Here is a 16,691-nt window from a genome sequence, read left to right as displayed (position 1 = left end):
TTACAGACACTTTGGAGAACATTTCCAAGCTTTTGCTTTTATTGCTCCAAAGAAATGCCGTGCAGAATGACGATTGACACTTTTTCAGAAATGTGTAATAAAGAAACATCCAGAGAGGAAGTCTTTCTGGAGCTTGTTGTGGCGTATCAGCTCTAGTGTAAGCATAAACCTGACATGGATAATTTCTGGATGTGTGAAAAGGGCTTACATACAAAACCTGAGCTCTTTAAGCCAATCTTTTCACACATCTGCTGTTCATTTGTTCCAGACCCCAAATTAATTCCTTGTTTTGCCAAATCTTAATGCCTGTGGCTCAGTGTGCTGGTGTGACGCAGGTTAATCCTCCTAAAGAAGCTCAGGTTCAGTGAAGTATGAGGAAAGCCGAACAGTCAACTTTGCATTATGTGCCATCTCAGATTCAATGGTTAATCAGTTTTCAAGCCCATCGTGCAGTGGCGATCGTTTTGAGATTTAAAGTGGATGAGATGTTTTCTGAGAAATGACCCGTCCTCCTGTTTTAGGTCACTTTATTCCAATAAAACACTGAAACATTCACAAATGCTCAAATACCAAGTTTATTTGTGTAGCACATTTCAACAACAAGGCAATTTAAAGTGTTGTACATAAAATATACAAAGAACTGTGACAAAGTGTTAAAGAAACACAAATTAAAAGGACATTTAAATGCACTAATGAGCCAAGACAGTAGAAAATAATATAATTGAAAAAAATAGAATAAGAATTACAGTGCAGTGCACGAAATACGTAAATTATTTAATTTAATGAAAGGCAGCAGAAACCAGAGGGTTGGAAGTGTCTTTGGTTATCAGTGATGTAAGTGATTCTATTTGCTCCTGGCAATGAAGAATTGTTAAATCCCTTGCACTGTGTGTGGCCTGTATCTGCTACAGAGTGTTGACCATGTAAAATGTCCATTTAAACCTGACATGTTTCTCTTTAAAACTGGATGTATAATATATTTAGGGTCGTGACTGTGTCTCTAATAGGAAAAAATAAAAAAAACCTCTGTGGAACTTGGTAATGTGAAGACTGTGCAACGCACATCATCTGTAGTAGCAGTAGGCACTAGCTACTGCTGCTGTTCTGTCAAAGGAGCGACCTAATTACATTTACATGGGGTACAGGTAGTAACTGATCAGGCGGCTAGAATGGAAATCAGCTCCAGCGCAGGAGAGCCTCGACTGAAGATTGAGAACTGTGTAATAAACTTACTGTGTAATTATAATTCAGGGCTTCTCTCTGCACAGGCTCCTGCCAGGAGCAGTGGAGGTCATACGTATTGTTTGAGATCATATTTCTGTATTCTTTCGATAAGTCTGAAGTTCATTCATTTTTATACATTCACAGCAAAGTGGTCCAGTCCACAGAGGAGCGTGCAGCCTAATTCTACCTTGTTTGAGGCACTGACAGATGGCTAGGGGGGGGGTTGTTATCAGAAAGAAATGAAATTATTTTTCTTCTCCAAGTCCTGTCTGTATCTGCAGGCGTGTCATGTGTCTCTTCGTGAGTTTGACTTAGCTTGCAGGCTACTTTGCAATACACCCATAGATTGTTCCTTGCCATCACTGTGGCTGTCGATTGCTGAACTGCAATGCCACCATCAGTTTTTCAATTATTGCTTTGATTTAGCAACAGTCTGCTTGTCCTATTTAACATATGTCTAGCATCAAGATAATATAATGAGGCACAAATTGGTCTGCCTTTGAAGCCAGAGTTCAAAGTGACTCAGTGAAATTGTGATATTTCAATTCCACGGTTTATCAAAGTGCCCAATCACATCTTTGGTTTTTTCTCCCCTTCTAATTAGCCTGCCGACTGAAAATAACAAACTAAATGTATTTCAATGGGCGCGGTCACTAATTCTGAAAAACTTAATTTCCTCTTGGATATAGTGACTTTTAAGAAGAGTGGGGTCTTAATCGCACGTCTATCATAAATGTGGCAACTTTGAAGATTCACAATATTGGATATTGAAACAACCCAGAAATGTATAAAAATGTTGAGCACATTTAGACTTCTTCTTTGTTTGTTACACAAATAACCCCTAGCTAAAGCTCTCCCCCAAACGGTGATTGTCCGACTGTAGTGGAGCAACCGTAACTAGGCACAGCAGGTCCGTCAAGTTTTCTCCACGTGCAAAAAGTAATGTGCATTTCCAGCCTTTCCAAAACTAAAAACACATCAGCAAATGTGTAACTATCAGTTGGTTTTTTGGGGTCACGGGTTACATTTTAAAGAGGCCCCAATCATGACTTGCACGTCAGAGTTAAGGCTAATGTTAACGTGTCTGTCTTAATTGGATTTGGGCACTACTACTTCAAACTTTAGAAATATAGCATGCCAAGATGCATGATTTTTCCCTATAAAAGGACTAAGTAGCTCTACGCTGAAATACAAGAGCAAAGCTGCTTCTTTATTCCCACATCTTCTTGGTGAGGATGATCACTTTTCTTTCCTGGGATCTGTTAGGATTAGCTACAGTCTTTTTAAGCATGCAGGTGCAAATTTACAGGATTCTCATCAGTAATTGAGTCAAAAACAGTGTTTTCAACCAAATCCTGGAGCTAACGTGCCTAGTTACAGCTGTCAGAAAAAGTAAGCTGGCAAAATTGCCATCTACAAATGAGACACCTGCTTTTATCCACCTCTGTCTGAAATCAAGGACCAGTGTTTCATTACCTGGAACTTTGAATTTACCATTATCGTAATTTAGTTATCCACATGCAATGATTATGTCAAGAAGCCACAATCATATTCCTGGTAGTGTGCATATTCTGCTCCCAGCCTTTCTGCGGTTAGTATGTGCTATGCATTGAGTGCTATTAATCTAAAAGAGCAGAGGCACATAAAGTACACCAGCTCGTGTTGAGGGTCATGCACTACCTCAGCAGTTGTATTATTTTATTTGTGTCTGTGGTCTTCAGGGTGGTTGAGTTTCTCTCTTTGTGGTTTCTGGGTTTCAAGAACACTGCTTTTCTCCTCTGTCTTATTTCTCAGGTGTATTGTTACCCCCCCCCCACTGCTTTTCCTGACATGTTGCACTCTTTGTTTTTTGCATCAGTGCTTGCTGGCACATTTGTGGCCCTGAGGGTTCCAGTAACCCTCCGTTTGTTTTTGCAGTGATTGTGCGCATCGGACTCCTGTAGACTTTGATAACCAAGCTTTCATCCCCTTTTGTGTGCACACTATTGTCCTTTGTGTTGTCTTGTGTAAACTTTATGTTAGTGTTCTGAGTTAAGACTGAGTTGATGTGTTTTCATTTCACACTTACTGGCTGGACTGGTTTGATTGTGACCGAGATTTCACTCACACATCTGTACTACTGCCTTAGTGCTATAACCTAAAAAGGGAAGTATGCTGTTTAACCTTTTAATATATCATTAAATGGAAAAAAAAAAACATGAAAACATCACGTCATGACCTTGTGCTGCTCTAAAGGATGACAGTCATCCAGCTGTCAACAGTCTCTGCTCTCTGCCTGTCACACTAAATCAAAATGCCTTTCTGTGCTGGTTTTTATTGTTAAGATTGATGCCCCACTTTCAGCAGGAAACACACTATATTAAGGAAGTAATGATGCCATCACGTGGGAGCTTCACCAGCACAGGTGAACTCAGTGACCCTCATGTGACAGCGACGGGAAAACAAACAGACCTTCTGAGGATTAAATGGAACCTCTACGGCTGTCTCCTCTGTGCTAATTTAGGACCTAGATGACCAAGAATCCTCATGGACACTGAACCATAATTATATTTTTAAAAACATTTCCAGCACTGACAGAACCAGGATAACTGAGACAAAACACAAGGGGGTGACTGATATAATTTGACTGGTGAGCAACTCAGGAGGGACAACGAGGGGGAAATTTATTTTTCACCTTCAGTGGCTCAATGTTCCTGCTCAGTGCTCCTCCTTTCAGTAAGTCTTTGCAACTGACAAATGTGCAACCGTGATGAACAACTTTCTTGTTAAGAGAGAATGCAAATCATCACTCCTAAATCTGAGATATGTTACTATTTTTTGAAGAGAGAAGAGAGAAGAGAATCTGAAAATCTAGATTTTTATTTCATTAGACCTTCAAAAACTTCTTTTTTGGGGGGGGCAGCAGCAAGAAGTTGAGAACACAACACATCACCTTTCAAGTAAATATGGCAAACATTTTAGCAAACAGTTGCTTATTTACACATCCAGCTGTTATGGATTTATGGAATTATCATTCACAAGGTTTTCACTGTGTCATTTCATACATTGTCATGAAAATATTGATTACAGGCGCTTTAAGGACACAAAACTACTGACTGCATTATAATTTTTGGCTATATAACCTTAAAGAATGCTGAATTGTTCCAATAGTTTGATTCATTTTACATTAGAATTTGATGTATTAACAGAATAAATTCTGGACTTATGAACCAATTATGGCAAGCTGAAGCTTAAAACAAGTTATTTACATGATAAGAATTGAAAACTTGTGCTGCTGTCTGTAAATATTTCTGCGTACTTTAACATATGCTTTTGCTTGTTTGTTCAAGCACTGTGGTGATGCTGCATTCGATTGCGTCATATAGTAGGGTGTTTTATGTTTTTTTGATAAAATAACAAACACATAAGCACTACTTCAGTCAGAATAAGATTAATAGATGCCCCATATAGGGGATCAGGTTCTGAAACCAGCGTGTTATTTGTTGTGAGGTGGTACCTGTTTAGTTCTGTGAAACCAAACACCATCTTTAATAATGCGTACTGCTCTCACAGTAACTCAGTGCAGCATGACGGTCCATTTGTCATAGCAGTTTCCATCAGAGCTTTCGTTAATGTACCTTTTATAATCAAGACACAAAGATAAATGAGTTGCTAATGACAACACCATATGAAAATCAACACTGCGTCCGGGGAGCTATCATATCTTGATCAAACCAGAAATAACCATTAAGGAGGAAGGTGCTTCAAAGGCATCATCAGTCATAAGAAAATAGTCTGTAGTCCAATTAGCCATGTTGTAAAATATACAAACATGGCTACATGATCAAAAACCAGCGCATTGAGGGAGGAAAAAAAGGCAGAGTAACATGACATCAAGCACCTTTTTAAAAGAATGTACAATCTGCACCTTTCAACCATCGCACAACAGATGTAACTGAGAAGACATTAATATTTCCAATGGCGCTTGTGAGTGAGAGCATAGAAAACCATTAGAAAATTGTGCAGTCTCAGCAAAGCATGTAGACCTTCGGACATGAAGCATTATCACTGGCAGTATTATATATAAATGTTTCACACTCGGTATTGTGCTTTTGGTCTTTGAACAGAGAATGTATTAGACAAGACTTGTATCTGGTTTCTGCATTTTTACCTTTCAGTCTCAGGACATACTGAGAAAGTGTTCTCAGTATGTCCTGCTTTGCTCTGTGTTTGAAACTTCTGTGTCGTATATCCAAACTCAGCTTATCCATCAGTGTCAGCACCATCTTTGTATTATTGCTGCTTCTATCACAGTTGATGGAACCATAGAAACGGCGCTTTGAGAGATTCATATTTCATGTGGCTCAGATGTAGAGTGGGTCGTCCCTCAATCAGAAGGTCGGTGGTTCAATCCCCAGCTCCAATGGTCAGCATGTCGAAGTGTCCTTGGACAAGACACTGAACCCCAACAGCTTCAGTGTGTGTGTCTACTCCCACTTAGATTCCTCCTGTATGAATGATGTGTGAATGGGTGAATGAGGATGTAATGTGAAAGCACACACTGTGTGTGCGAGACCTCCAGTCACCTTTGAAATATTGCTACTCACCGAATTGTGAAATGCCAAAAATGGCCTAAATCTACAGTATAGGATAGAAGGTGGGCACCCATGCTGCAGTGGCTTTGATCACAAACCTCAGTACAGACAAGTTCACACATTGGTATATGGTCCCCATCTATGTATAGATGGGCTGAAAAGACCCATAGAAGCTTTGAAGAATAAATCACGTGTCATGGGTTTTACAAAGCACAGGGGCACTTAGACAATGTTCCACAGTACCAATGATTATCTTATCAATAATATGAGCACAGTCTACAGCCATGCTAGCAGCTCTGTGAATCTGTGCTTGGGGACAATGGTGCCATGTGTTAACATCATGCAGCATGCTGTTTTCACAATGACCACGCTAAGATGCTGATGTTTGAAAGACACATTTGCCACGTTCACCGTGTTAAGTTTGCATGTGAGCACGCTCACATGCAACAAACACAAAGCACAGCTGAGGCTGATAAGAATGTCATTAGGTATCATTTGTCATGTGCAGGGTGACCTTTTTTTCAACCCCCCACTACAGGACCTTTAAGTGTACCACATGTTCATGCATTCATGCACTCATGCTCACATTGTAGCATGTCTGTTGCCTTGGTACATTTCATGTAATAGAGTGAGATCACATTGAAAAAAGGTGTAAGCCTGGAGCTCTTTAGTAAAGACCGTCTTTTTCAGTAAGACAGCTCGCTAGATTCTGTCAGAAAGAACGACACCTGCATGTGACTCGCAGGCTAGCAACAGGCTTAACAATGACAAGGTGATCTATTGAGTTTTCATTATAAACATTAACTTCTTGATTTACATGCAACGTTTGCCACAAAAACCCAGTGCATGTAGGGCTGTATCACAATATGTAATTTTCATTTGATAATAACTGAAGTGTGGCAAAACCAGAGGATTCATTGGTTAAACTTAAGAATCTAGTTAATTAACATAAACATTAGAATAACTCAATGCAACTATTAACTGTGCATTGTCAGAGTCTCGGTAGGGTTGCTGTGATGGTACCTTTACAGGTGTTGGAAAAGATTTGTTGTGTTTCCCGTCTTGGTTGGCACCGGCCAACAGCATATTTTGCAAACTGTGTTTCGCAGAAGCTCCTCTTTGCTTTTGTTAAATCCAAACCACTTCCATATAACTGATGCCGTGTTACCTTTTTTGTCCACAGTTTGCTTAGCTTTGGAGGATAACACAATTTCACTGTCACTGTCACTTTCATGCCCCTCGATTCCTTGATTTTTTTTCATCTTTTCCAAATGACATCCACTTTCACATCCACTTTTCTTACTGCTAGCTCAAACTGTGCCTTCCAGTAAGAGAAGGTCACACATCTTGAAATCAAAGCCAGAAACTACAGACTTGACTGGCTGCTGTTTGATACGCTGCTAGATCTTTCCATATCAAGTAAATAATGACCAAAAATGATCATCGTCATTAGCATAAATATGAACACGATCCTGTATGGAGATTGTTTCATCGCCCGGCCTTAATAGTTTATCCTGAATACCAAATATTCCCCTTCAAACACTTTAAAGGCCCTTTGATTGTTACCTGAGCCTGTGGTGTACATCTGTATCCAGCATCTGCATCAAATTGTGTCTTCATAGAAGATACAAACAAGCAATAGAGTGACCCATGCATCAAAACATTGTTATTTGGCCCATTTTTAGGCCTAATCATTAGAATCACTATAAATCCTGTAAATAAAACTACAAATCACTATTAATCCTGTTGTGAATTACAATAATTACAAAGTCATCTTTAATAATCCAGTACAAATTTCCCTTTGTCCTTTTCTGTTACACTGAAATTCCACTTGATATAATCCATAGAGGGCATCTGATTATTTAAGCATGAATATAATATATATAATATTATAATGTACCAACCTAAGGCTGTCCCTGTTCAGTTGTGAACCAACACAGACTGGTCTCATCATGAGGGGTTGAGTTGGATATAGAATTCAGGTCACTGACTTCATTTCAGTAACTTCTGCCCCAATTTTCTTCTCAGAATGTTGTAATAACTTTGGTGATCTGAAGTTTCATGTAGGTCCATCATCACTTCAAAATGTTTAAGTTGTCTAGTGTCTGGTTTATGACCAAAGACCTGCAGCATTAACAACATTCCCATCAGCCTCAGCTGTGCTTTGTGTTTAGTACTAACACACGCCAGACTGTGATGGTAAACATTATACCTGCTTAACATCAGCATGTTAACATTGTCATTATGAGCATGTTAATATGCTGACATTAGCATGTAGCCTCACAGAGCTGCTGGCATGACTGTAGGCCTGTAGATCTTGTTTGTGTGTGTAAAGACATATTACATTATTGCTGAAGTAAAAACCAACTCCCTCCTATTTTAAAGAAATACCAAATAAAAAGAAAACTAAAAGAAGTCTTAATGTGGTTTCCGAATAGAAACCTCAAAGATAAGGAAAGTTCCCATAGATTCTGCATGACTTGGATGTTTAAATGGAAAATGGAAGCTCAGCTGCTCCTTTTAGTTATTAAGATATGCATTATTCATTTCAGTATAATGTATTATCATGTACACAATATGAAAACAAAAGTCAGTGGACGCCTACCATCACATGTAAATGAACACCATCCCATCCCTATTTTGATACTTCATCTTGTTTAAATTGAACATATTTTTAGTTGTCATGGAAGGAATATCTTATCTTATCTTATTTCACTAAACCTCTTTGTTTCATTTCTTGCGAGGTTCCAAGCTGTGTGAGTTTTATCTTCTCTCTTCCTTCAAACCTTGTACATGCTGGAGAAACTAGCAAGAGTTGCTATATTTTGTATCCAACTGAAAATATCCTACAAAGTGATCGAATGATAACACTGCCTTACCAAGGTTATTGCTGGAGGACGAGTCCACGACTGTCGCCGCCACCTGGTCCTTTGTTTGTTCTGTGCAAAACCGCTGACTGATGAGCCTGTCTTCGCTTTTCTGTCGAATACCACAATGCCACAATCATATACACACAAGCCAAACAGCCATCATAAACATAACATTACCTTTAGCTCATAACAGGTGCTCACTGTGCTTTGTGCTGTTAGTTCACTAAATGAATGGGTCAGCAACGGCTTTCTCTTGTTCTTCAGCCCAGTGGGTGTGTGCTTCATGCTGGTAACTCATCGCAGTCTGTCGCTGAACCATGATATACATTGTGGCAGCTCTTCCTCTGTCATTATTGAGCGTCTTTAGCCTTGTGGAAGATTCTGGTTTTGTGCACTGTGTGCGTTTCAAGCGCGCATGCAGGTAGACAGGCAGGTCGACCGTCCTGCAGTTCATGATTGCTTTGCTTTTTTTATGTCAAACTATTTCATTTATTGATTGCTGTCGGGCTGTTATGAGAATTTTAACCAGCGTAAGGAAACATGCTTCAAGGCCCACTTAAAAGCTTTCAACAGACTTCTTACAGTCTTCTTCAGCAGACGTTGCTTGCTCAGACTAACAATGTGTCTACACTTGAGGCACAGCAGAGGTGCAGCAGCATCTTCAGCCCTCTGTCTGTGTCCACAAGGGATGTATTCAGACACCATGTTGAGTGTAGGTCATCCATGTTTTAGCAGCGTTCGGATGCCAGCACACAATCACTGCTGCACCTAGTGTGAGACGGATAAAAATAGACCTTAAGCCTAATACTGAGCTACTGGTCGCATTTATATGAGCATATCTGTTCAATCAAGAAGGGCATGGTATGGACAACTGAAAAATGGGGCAGAAAAGCCTCGGTAGATGAGCCATAACGCAGACAAGATGTGTTTGAAAACTCTGGAAGAAATGTAGTTCTTGTCTTTGGTTTTGGGAAATTATGATGTCCATTTTTGACCATCTCATACTTTTAAAACTAAACAAAAGATCAAATTTCAGATTTCTAAGATGATTTATAGCATAAACACAGTTCTTTTGTTCTTAACCTCTGTTTGTGTGAATTTGCGGGTGAGATGACCGATCAGTTTCGCATTAGGGTAGCAAAAATAAACACATTTTGGCATTTCAGCTTAACTTGTCTTTTTGTTAATGGATTCAGTGATGCAGCACAAGGTTTGTTTCGCCTGCAGTCTGGTTGCTGCTCGTCCTAGTGTACTTGCTGGAAGATTCAGGTCAATTTGCTTTGTTCTGAACACCTGAAATTGACTTGACAGCTGTTTACATCACTTATGCCTGTGATCAACACTGTTATTATCACCAATAGTGTGTTAGTGCCAGTTTATTCACCACTTACTTCCCAACTCACAGCTGATTGAACAGCCTACAGGTACACCAACAGTGATTGTAATGAGAGCACAAACACTGTGTTGTGGTCTGTCCATGACTAAAATACCGGGGGAAGAGGGAAAGGAGTGAGCAAATAATTGAAGGTGGATGTTGTCAGCCTCTAATTTCATGCCACTTCCGTCAGGCAGAAGTACATTTTTTAGCACCTGGCTGGTAATTCTGTCTTCTTCTAAGGGAGTTGGAGTAATACAGCAGGTGCTCTATGAGAAATGTTGTTAATCTTTTTGGCATGATTTCTACCTCATATTGCAAACATAAAGTCCAACAATTAGTGTTGGATATCATACAGTATACACTGTAAAAGTCCTTTCTTGTATGTCACTTTGTTTTTTACCCAGAACACATTTAAAAGGACATTAAAAAAGTTTTTTTTTTTAATGCAATAAAAGCAGAATTTGTACAATACTAGATTAATGGATGGTTCTAACCAATAATGTCATTCACAGCAGCTCTTATCATGTTCAAGGCCAATGCCTACAGCCATCATAAACAGGCAGCACTATCCCTGTGTATCACAGAAGTGTGAGGGGAACTATGCACTCTCTGACACAAAGGAACATTTCAGCTACCTCAAATTACACTTTTTGATGTTTGGTTATGAAGGAAAAATATAAGGTTATAACTTCTCTTTTTGTCTGTCTTGTTTTCTTTTCCAGGAGATAATAATGGATGGCCCCATCTCTTCGACAATTATTTTGGGATGCCCAGCTATAACACAGGGACCAAGTCCAATGTATGCTGTAAGTAGTGATATTGTTTATTTTTTTAATTAAACTGCACACTTAAAGATATTATGAAATTAAAAACACACCACGCCTTTCCAACATGGGGAAGCTGAGTCTGACAATCCAGCATTCACACCAACTTTACGCTGCTATTGACCACCTGTGCAGAGGTGAGAAAGGTGCCATAGTTTTCACTTCTCCCTCTCTATGATGGCTCTGCCTTCGATTGTGGCCGCTCAGAACAGCTTTAACCCTTTAACCTTCTGCTCAACCATATGCTAGAGCACATTTTGACTCACTATATCTTATTGAAAACATGTTTTACTTACGACATCTCAACTGTTTGGTAGAGGCCAATATTTGATTTTTGTAATTAGTGCCCCAAGGAAATAAAATATATAAAGAATAAATTTTTTCATTGCTTTTTTCTTGGTGAGGACGTTAAAGGGTTAAAAACTTTGGATTTCTGTTTGGATTGTTGGCTCCTCATTGACACTAATGAAATACTATTATGCTGCAAGTCATCTCGTAGCTTGTTTAGAATATAATTTGTATTCTGAAAATTAAATAAAGTATGAGTACTATCAATTTCCTCTCAGTTAATGATTTTTGTCATGTACTTTCAATTAAAAGCATTTTATTTTGACACCTCTATATTAAATCTTCCAGCGGTTTGCCAGACTTGATCTACACAAAGATGAATAATCCATGCATGGCATAATTGTTGACATTATTACGCTCTTAATCTGCCATCTGTACTAAATTACAAAGTCCCAAACCTGAAAACCCAAACAAGTCAGATGGAACCAAACTGTTTTTTTTTTCCAGGTTTTCTTTTTAGCCATCACATCAAGTTTTGTGAATTTTCTACTCACAGTTTAAATGTTTTTTTCTGAGTAAGTGCATCTCTCAGCTCATGCTTCTCCCACTCTCCCACAAACATGTATGCTGTGTCCACTGAGAGTTCATACCGTCCCCTGATTGTGTGCAATAAAAATTTGTATTTCCAAAACTAAAGCCCAGAGAGTTCTGTGTGGGGTTATAGAGGTCAGCCATAGTCTTTCTTTTTTGACCTGGGTGACAATGGTGCCCGGGAAGTGGAAGGACTCCACAGTGTTGACTGGATGTCACGAGCATTGATCCTTTACTTGTCAGTATGAGGCCGTTTGTATACTGTAACTAACCAAATGAGTCTCCACATTTTATTTGATGTATTCTAAATTTCATAGATAAATAAATGTTTTTACATTTGTACGTACTGAATGTTTGGGTGCCACTGCCGAACATTCAGTTTGCTGAAGTGAAAGTTAAACATGACTTGATGTCACAAATCATCGCCTTTGTCTGACGTGCCTTAGAATATAATTTGCTTTCACTGCAGTCACGAAGACGGAGTTAAACAATATAATCTTCTTCATATCATCAAATCTTATACATACAAACTGGGATTTAATAAAAGCTAATCAAAGCTGGCTTAACTGCAGACTTTTCAATAACCCTTTAAAGCCATGAACCATGAAATAATTAGCAGACAATTATATTTTTTTGAAACTGGAGTGTTTATTGAACCTTCTGACAAATGACAACAACAAAAAAAAGTTTTAATTTGTATCATTTTTGCTACATCTGGCATTTTTGTGCAATTTATTGCTCACGGTTTGTTTATCTTAAACAGACAAAAACATATAAAACACACACTGATGATGTAGAGGTGTATCTATCAAATATGATACCCTTGGCGTTAAAGGGATAAGCAACCTTGAGAGAACTATTGCCATCTTGTGTTTATCTGCCACGTCACTCTTAATAAAAAAAACTTTCTGTGCAACTTTGATATCAAGACTAGTCTGCCATTCTTAAAAACAGCTCTAGCCCGGACACTTTGGCCAGGTGATTGACGTGTCCTCTAATGCTCCTTCCTTCTTCCCTCCATCTCCCCAGTGCTGGGTGTCGTTCCTGAGTTCTGCCAGTGTAGAGACCTGGAGCTCGACTGTGACGGCGCACAGCTTGAAGACATTCCAGTGGTGGCGATGAATGTTACCATGATGTGAGTGGAAAAAACTTTTTTTTTGTCAATATCTTGAAGCTCAAGCAATCCCCAGGACACCTCCATCCCTGGCTGTGTCTGTCACAGCATGTGACAAGTGTTGTCACAGACCCCCTCCCCCTCATTGCCATGAGATGAGTGACTATATGCGGCAAATGCAACCCCTTCAGCTGATGAGTAGTGTATGCCCTTGAAAGTCTTGACGTGTCAACATCGCACTCTTGGTTTCTTACATCTTGAGAGTGTCTCGTCAAAAGTGTGTGATTCAAGATTTTATTCTTTTCAGACAAGCTGACAAAATACTTCTTGTCTTCTCAACGTGTATTCAAGAAGGTTGTATAAGCCTATAGTTACTACGAAGTTTGTCAGTGTTTGGTTGAATTACATTACCGTTTTCAAGCTGTGTGTATCCCCTCAGGCTGTTTTTATGTGACCTGGAATATTAACACAATTACAAGACAGATTGGTCCGTCCTCATTATCTCTCATAGTGTGTCTGCTTTGTCATTGGCACAGCATCTTTTTCTTTTATGTCGTGTTTGGGTTTGATAATAATTTGTTGTCACCCAACTGTTTTCTTCCCTCTGAACTTCAGTGCCTTGGAATTTTCAAAGAGCCCGTCTCCTTTTGTGAGTTTAAAATACAGCTGACCAAAGCAAGACACTATTATAATTAAATGTTTTGTGATCTAAATTTCTATTTAGAACAAAATAGCGATCAGTACATTTGAGGCTTCCTCCAAAGGCTGGCGATCTATCTAATTATTGATAGCTTCAAAGGCGAGAGAGCTCTGAGTAGATGACGGAATAGCTGTAAGAAAAAAAAAAAGTAGGTTGCCTGATGGTGACCAGCAGGAGATGTATAATAAGCTCTCAAAAATCAGTAGTTTTCTTCCTCTTTGAAGCAGGAACGACTATAGATAGGGGCAGCATGGAAAGGTCAACAAAATCATACAGGTTTCTTCCTTTTTGAAGCACAAATGTCCACATCAAATGCCGTGTCAGTCCACTAAAGTCTAACTTTTTCCATCTGTTTGTTATTCCATCACTTTGGTTTAGATATTCCCACAACGACTGAACATTTTGTACAGACATTCATGGTGCCCAGAGGATGAATCCTACCAACTTTGGTGACACTCTGACTTTTCCTCCAGCGCCACCATTAGCTTGACTTTTGTAGCTCTGAATGACATCAACAAGTTGTCGCTGTACTCCCAACCAAACACCAGAAAAACTGATATTTGCATCCGCCTCAGCTGTATTCTGTGTTCTGTGTGCTAATTAGCAACAACTAAGCATCAGCACATCATTGTCATTGTGAGAATGCTCAGAGCACAAAAGAATTCTGCTGAAAAGATTTAAGAAATGAAATAAGCTGTTGAGACTTGAACTTGAAAAATAGTTTTACATCCAGTGAGTTGTTTTGACTTCTTCTATTATCACTTCAGGCATGGTAGCTATTGACGTTCACGGTCCTGTAACTGCTTTGCTTTCATTTGTTTGCACAGGGATAGTGGTAATACCGGAAATGTAAACACAACTTATTTTTCATTAGAGGATTTTCCTCAGGAAAGATTCAGAGAGAGTGGGTGTTTAGAAGAGCTGAAGTTAGATTAATGAGTTTGATTATGTGATTGCATTATATGAAATAGAAAAATGAAAATACAAATGAAACCATAATAAACATTTAGTGGGTGTTTAGCTATGACTCTCATTTCCCAGACAGCCATTCATCTGCTCCACAATGCACTTTTGTTTTGTTTGCACACAGTAGTATTGGTCAGCAGGCCCAGCTGGCAGTCAGAGGACTTCAGTTTTCAGTTTTATGCAAATGTGACAGCTTTATTGTAAATAAAAAAATCTCTGTTCCCTGTTGTATTCCTCCATTTACAGGCTTTAGTTAACTTGGAGCTTATCTGTGACATTTTAACAAAATTGTGTCTTGCATTTTAACTGAGGTACAATGAACTCAGTTGGTGGGAAATGTTCAAAAAAGAGACCGGGATTATTTCTGGAACAAAATTGACATCCTCTAATTGTTTTGGGTGCTCTAATAGGATTACTGACATTGCTAAACTCTGTGTTTTTGTCTGATGATTTCTGAAAGCAGGACTTAAAGCACACAGTGTGAAAGTCTTCTTTTTTACTTTGGTCCAGCAAGTGATCAAATCTTAACAGTGCATGTTTGTTTACAGGAGTTTTCCTCGGTGCACCTTAAGTGTTGCCACAGACGTATTAGTAGTCACAGAAATACACTACTCACAAAAAGTTAGGGATATTCAGCTTTCAGGTGAAGTTTCAGGATGAACCTTAAATGCATTCTAACCTTTCCAGGTGAACTTAATGTGACCTTCTCTAAACCTTTGAATGCACATGTCCAACTGTTCAGTGTTTCAGTACTTTTTGCACAAGTTGCTGTTCTCTAACAAGAAGCTTAACAGCAACATTCACAACAGGTTTGATCCATGAATCCACCAATACATTTCCTGCTTCAGTTAGAATTGGTATTTAAACAGTCCTCCTCATCCTGCTGTTCACATTCTGACATCATGAGACCAAGACGACACCTAACAGTTGATCAGCAGCACCTCAACACTGGAGGCTTCAAACAGGAAGTCCTCAGACGGAGGTGTTCACTGAGCTTAGAGGGTCACAGAGTGTCATCAGGAGGTTGGAACAGTGATACAGAGACTGGAAGAGTCACAGAAAGGAGAGGAGTGGACGTCCTTTGGCCACATCCCAATTTATTGAGACACTGAAAATGTTTTGTTGTGGTATACCCACCACTGTTGTTAGATTTTCTTTCAATAAATTGTTTAAGATGAATAAAATGACCATTGCATGCTTCTACTTAAATGCCCTACTTTCATGATATAATATCACTGTCGCATTAACTTTTTACATTTTCCATATATTTCACCTGAAAGTCGAATATCCCTAACTTTTGGTGAGTAGTGTACAATGCCACAGAGTGTAGCCTGGTGTTAAACTGGTCTTACACTGTCCCAAAACTGACCAGTTCCAAGGGCTCGACATGACAGTGTGTGAATGGATGAGCCTTTGATCATTTTTTCAGCTGCAAAGTCTTTGAAATGAACTGCTGAAACAACTCTCTGGGATGATAAAAAGAGAATTAAAAACACCAGTTGGCCACCTCAGAAATATTGCCAAAGTATGACCTTTTTATAAATCAAAAAGGGAAAACCGATTCATGCCTTCATTTCAAGCAGACTTGATTAATAGGATGCACTTTTTACTGGCCTACCACAAAAAAAAGCCCACTTAGAGAATCCATCTCATGCAGAACTCCGTAGCTCAGCTGTGAACCAGAACCAAGAGGACAGAGCACGTTAGTCTAGTTTTAGCTGCACTGCACTGGCTTCCTGTAACAGTTGGAGTCGACTCCTCGTATACAAAGCCCTTCATGGGCAGGAACCAAGCTACAATGTAAACGAATGTAGTTTTAGTAATAAGGGAGGAGTGAAGTTGTGGAGGTTATGGATATCTTTTATGGTCTCTTTCAGCTGTGTGTGCTGGTAGTGACGGTGGTTTGGTACGTTGGATGTTTGTTTGAGAAGATTTAGGGTCACGAGTGAGCTGCCCCTGAAAAAGGTGTCCCAGGCTGGTTGCTCCTCTCTGTTCCCATGCAGGGAAGTTGAAGGGGCCCTTGTTGATTTTCAGCATAGGATTGTGCCAGACAGGAGTGAGAGTAGAAGGAGATAGTTTGACGGTGAGTATGCAGTGTGGTTCCAACCAGACAGAGAGAGCGGTATTCATGGTGTTACATTTTATGGTCAGATGTTGGTCAT

The 16,691-nt window shown here is 39.3% G+C and overlaps 1 protein-coding gene across 1 annotated transcript in view; it reads left to right on the top strand.

Moving 5' to 3' along the window:
- rxfp1 (relaxin family peptide receptor 1) overlaps nucleotides 1–16,691 on the top strand; it is a 52,651-nt gene that overhangs the window by 19,000 nt on the left and 16,960 nt on the right. Inside the window, exons 3-4 of the mRNA XM_070836429.1 lie at nucleotides 10,769–10,852; nucleotides 12,779–12,884. Of these exons, the coding sequence (XP_070692530.1) occupies nucleotides 10,769–10,852; nucleotides 12,779–12,884 (190 nt within the window). The remainder of the gene's footprint in view (nucleotides 1–10,768; nucleotides 10,853–12,778; nucleotides 12,885–16,691) is intronic.

Source organism: Pempheris klunzingeri, chromosome 9 (genome assembly GCF_042242105.1).
Source record: "Pempheris klunzingeri isolate RE-2024b chromosome 9, fPemKlu1.hap1, whole genome shotgun sequence".
Classification (NCBI taxonomy): Eukaryota; Metazoa; Chordata; class Actinopteri; order Acropomatiformes; family Pempheridae; genus Pempheris; species Pempheris klunzingeri.
Note: the sequence above shows the minus strand (reverse complement) of the source record. Positions and strands in the feature narration are given on the sequence as shown.